This window comes from Triticum aestivum, chromosome 2D, assembly GCF_018294505.1.
Source record: "Triticum aestivum cultivar Chinese Spring chromosome 2D, IWGSC CS RefSeq v2.1, whole genome shotgun sequence".
Taxonomy (NCBI): Eukaryota; Viridiplantae; Streptophyta; class Magnoliopsida; order Poales; family Poaceae; genus Triticum; species Triticum aestivum.
In genome coordinates, this window is record NC_057799.1 from 556,145,381 (window position 1) to 556,149,868 (window position 4,488).

The window sequence follows — 4,488 nt, forward strand, 5'->3', positions numbered from 1 at the left end:
AGTGTGAAATTAACGAAAAATGAAGCTCCCTTGTCTCAACCCTCGACCATTCCTTGCACAGTAGGACGTAGCCACTACAACTTCTAGTATTCACGTAACAAAATGGATAAAAAATAATTTAGTGGTGTCACAAAATGGAATACACTTAATGTAGCGGAACAAACATGCTTGTGGAGCTGAAATGGACTGTGATGAGTGCGGACGCGGCCCATTTGCACCTGTTTTTGTTAGAACTGTTTAAAAGGTATGTAAATTATAATCTCAGTAATAAAAATAACGTTTAATTATTCATGACGTATAAATATTATACATACAAACTAAATAACTTACATTTCATAATTGTTCACGTATTATTTTAAAAATATTCATATATTTAAAATAATATTCATGAATTCCAATTTTTTTGGATAATTAATAACAAATCAAGTATTTTAACATTACAATTCCAAAGTATTTTCTAATCATACAAACATGTCCATAATTATGTGCACACTTTAATAGTTCAATGTTCGTAAAAATAAATATTCATAATTTAAATTTAAAAATTCATATGAATATTCATTCATGGGTAATGTTTAAATTATATAATATTTTTTAATATAAATCACGATTGAAAATTATACCACATGAATTTTTGTATTCATCATTTTGTATAATTTAAATATAAGTTACAAGTGTATAGTTTTTGTATCAATTAAATATTTTACTTCATAAATATTTAAATGTCCGTATTTACCAAACATTTTTATAATACATGTGTGTGTATTTAAATAATTTTATTTACTAATCATTAATATGCACATTATTTTTATTACTTATTTTTTACAAAAGTATTAGAAAATCAGTGGGTGCAAAATGTGCCGCGCTATTTGCAGCTCATAGAAGTCCCAGATGCGTCCTCCTTGTACTACATTAAGGACTGTTATCAGTGTTTCTGATTGCAAACGTGAATGGTGGAGTTGTTTGGACGGCTAGCTATACAGCAGTTGGTCTTGAGTTCGAGACGCGAAGGCGTTTGATCCGTTTTTATTTTCACATATTGACAGGCGGGGCCATGTGTCATAGAGTCAAAATGAAATGGCAGCTGCTGCGTTGTTATGGGCTTTCTGTGAGAAATAAAAAATTTTAAGGTGTTTTCGCAATAAAAAAAGGCCGCAGACCTCCTCTAGGCCTTCCCGTCACTGGCCCTATGCCACGCTGGCGCGCCAAGTCAGCATCGATTTCATACCCAAGTGTGATTAGCATCATATTTGCACGTCCGAGCCAAGTTGTTGCACCAGTTCATTGTATGCCACAAGTTGTAGCACCAAAGTGACCGTTTACACCAAAACGAAGACAACTACACAGTATCACAGACCCAGGTTCTGTTGCGTGTTGCCGTAATTGCATCATACCAAACTAATTCTAAATTCTTTTATAACGTAACTGCTACCTAAAGAAAGAACCTTTTGAATTCTGAAACAAGAACAAAACAAATCTTTTGTACCACCGCACTGCGCGTTGCAATGCGAAATCTGATGCTCTCTTTATGTACGCCGACGAGTAACGATCACGATCACGATCACGACACGACCGTCTTCACCTGGTAGTTCCTGGCGAAGGCGCTGTACACGACGAAGTTGAGCGTGCACAGCGCCGCCATGGTCCAGAAGAAGTAGTCGAGGTGCCCCTCGTTGAGGTCGTCCGATATCCACCCGGGCCGGCCGCCGGTGGCCGTGAGCGCGTTCACGACGGCGTAGATCAGCGAGCTCGTGTAGCTGCCCAGCGCCACGGTGAGCAGCGCGAAGGACGTGCACATGCTCTTCATCGACTCCGGCGCCTCGCTGTAGAAGAACTCCAGCTGCGCGATGTAGCAGAACACCTCCCCGCCGGCCAGCACAAAGTACTGCGGCATCTGCCACCCGATGCTGATGGACTCCCCGCTCCCGGCGGCCTCCAGCCTCCTCATCTCCACCAGCGCCGCCACGGCCATCGCGAACGCCATGAGCAGCCGCCCGGCGCCCATCCGCCGCAGCTGCGACGGCTCGCCGCTCGCCGGGGACAGTCTCCTGAGCGCCGGCACGATCACCGAGCCGTAGATGAGCACCCACGCCAGGACGCAGATCACCTCGAAGGACACCATGGACGCGGCCGGGATGGTGAACGACATGACCCGCATGTCCATGGCGCTGCCCTGCTGCACGAACGTGGTGTTGAGCTGCGCGTACGCCGCGGACAGCACGATGCTCGTCGCCCAGATTGGCAGCAGCCGCATCAGGATCTTGAGCTCCTCCACCTGCGTCACCGTGCACAGCCTCCACGAGCCCGCGGCCGCCGCCGCGGCGTCGGCGTTCGTCACCTCCTCCAGGTCCGAGTCCGCGACCACGGCCGCCTTGTCGAGGAACGTGAACTCTTTGGTGTGCGCGATTCTGGGCTGGTCGATCTTGTCGCTGACCTCGTAGAGGACGGCGGCGTCGGCGGGGACGCGGAGGGTGACCTTCCTGCACGCGGCGACCACGACCTGGCACAGGCTCTTGAACGGGCTGCCGGTGGGCATGCTACGCTTGTACATGGGCGTGAAAAGCACGAAGCCGACGAAGGCGAGCGCGATGCAGGCCGTGGCGATGCCGAAGCCGAGGCCCCAGCTGACGTTCTGCTGGATCCACACGAGGAAGAGCCCGGACACGATCATGCCGAAGTCGACGCAGATGTAGAACCAGCTGAAGAATGCCATCTTCCTCTCCCGGTCCACGGCGTTGTCGTCGTCGAACTGCTCCGCCCCGAACGGCAGCAGCGCCGCGCGCACGCCGCCGCTGCCGAACGCCACGAGGTAGAGGCCGGAGAAGGCGACGGTGTGCGCGCCGAACATCGGGTGGCACGACGAGCCCAGCCCGCACAGCTCGGTGGTCGGCAGTAACGCAGAGAAGGTGATGAGCATCATACCCTGGAGAGACGAAGCGCAGCAGCCAAGTTAGTTAAGCTCATGCATGGACGAAGAAGCTGCCACGCCATGTCAAGGGTTGTGGTTTGGGTGTGTGCTTACCATAAGGTAGACGACGAGGGAGACGAGGATGGTGTTGTAGTTGCCCCAGAAGGTGTCGGCGAGGATGGCGCCGAGGACGGGCGTGAGGAAGCTGGTGCCGATCCAGGTGGTGACGTTGGAGGCGCTGGCGAGGCCGCTGCCGTGCAGGACGCTCTCCAGGTAGAGCACCAGGTTGGTGGCGACGCCGTTGAAGGCCGTGCTCTCGAGGCACTCGAACCCGAGCACCACGGCCGGCGCCCGGCTGCCGCTCTTCTTGCTCTCTATCAGCGGCATCCTGAGGCTTTCCTCGTCGATCTTTGAGCCCCGGCTCTGTAAAAATTCGTGCCGCAAGTTCGTTAGACATCTGAAATCAGGGGCACGTGGTTCGTTTATGACTGATGATCGATCGATCACGATCGGCGGCATGCGTACCTTTGGCAGCCGCGGGGAGCTCTGTCCTCTCTCCATGGCGTCCATTGCTGCACCGATTTTAAGGTAGATAGCTGCTGAAACCCGATGAAGTGGAGCTCGAGGGAGCGCCTTGTGGCCTTTTTGGCTCGGGTGGGAGCCTTGGAGGGTGAGATGGAAGCAAGAGGCAGAGCACCGGGGCTTATATATACTACGCAGGCGTGCACATTCGCCGACGACGCGAGAGAGAACGGGTCCCGGTGAGATACTGCGGTCAAACGAGACGAAGCAGTGGGATCGCACGGAGACGAAAAGGGCTCGCGTGCGCGCGGCACCGGCAAAGGATAAATGAATGAAATGGGCACATGCGTAATACTAGTCTTGTGCACGCAGAAGCACCATCGATGATCGATCGTGGCGGCAGGCGGCAGCTGTGGTCGTAGTGGTACTACAATATGACCGCCCGGGCCTGATGAATCTTGTGCTTTTGCCCGCTCACTGACGACGACGACGGTGAGATACAGGAAGTTTCCCTGCGGTTGTGCTTGAGTCTGCGCGACTCCAGGGAGGGGATCGCCAACGTGGCAACATGTTCGACGGGACTTTGCGTGTGGTCTGCACTTTTTCCAGGACGTGGAGCCGCCGTGGCAACTTTTCTGCGGAACTTTACTGCGCCCAATCCACTTGGCACCAGCAAGGAAAGTTCTGTGTCTGTTACTTTCACCCTCGGATAAGTATCTGGCCAGCTCACCGCAATAAAACGTATATGAAACGCTTCGTTGATTAGCAGAGAGCATAATCCTAACCAGCTGCAACCACAAATTTATCTAGAGTATGCTCCAACTCACTATACTTATCTTGCGGGAAACTGAAGAGCAAGCTTAAAACGTGAACAGCATCGGTAAGGTGAAATGCACATGCAAATTAAGTTCAGGCTTTCAGTGTGTACGCACGGTACAACGAGGATACACACCATCCAGAAGAAATCGCATGGATATGCACCCGAGGACCGTCTCTGTGAATCCATGCACCTAGGAAGGGGGCTACTGACTGTTACATCAGCTGCTAAATCGAGGATA

The 4,488-nt window shown here is 51.2% G+C and overlaps 1 protein-coding gene across 1 annotated transcript; it reads right to left on the reverse strand.

Moving 5' to 3' along the window:
- Positions 1-1,433: 1,433 nt before the first annotated feature.
- On the reverse strand, positions 1,434-3,569 carry LOC123049943 (protein NRT1/ PTR FAMILY 8.3). Its single transcript, XM_044472797.1, has 3 exons — positions 3,434-3,569; positions 3,023-3,331; positions 1,434-2,923 (listed from the first exon to the last, which is right to left on the reverse strand). Exons 1-3 carry the CDS (start codon positions 3,476-3,478, stop codon positions 1,562-1,564), a joined length of 1,716 nt encoding a protein of 571 aa, XP_044328732.1. The 5' UTR covers positions 3,479-3,569; the 3' UTR covers positions 1,434-1,561.
- Between the last annotated feature and the right edge of the window lie 919 nt (positions 3,570-4,488).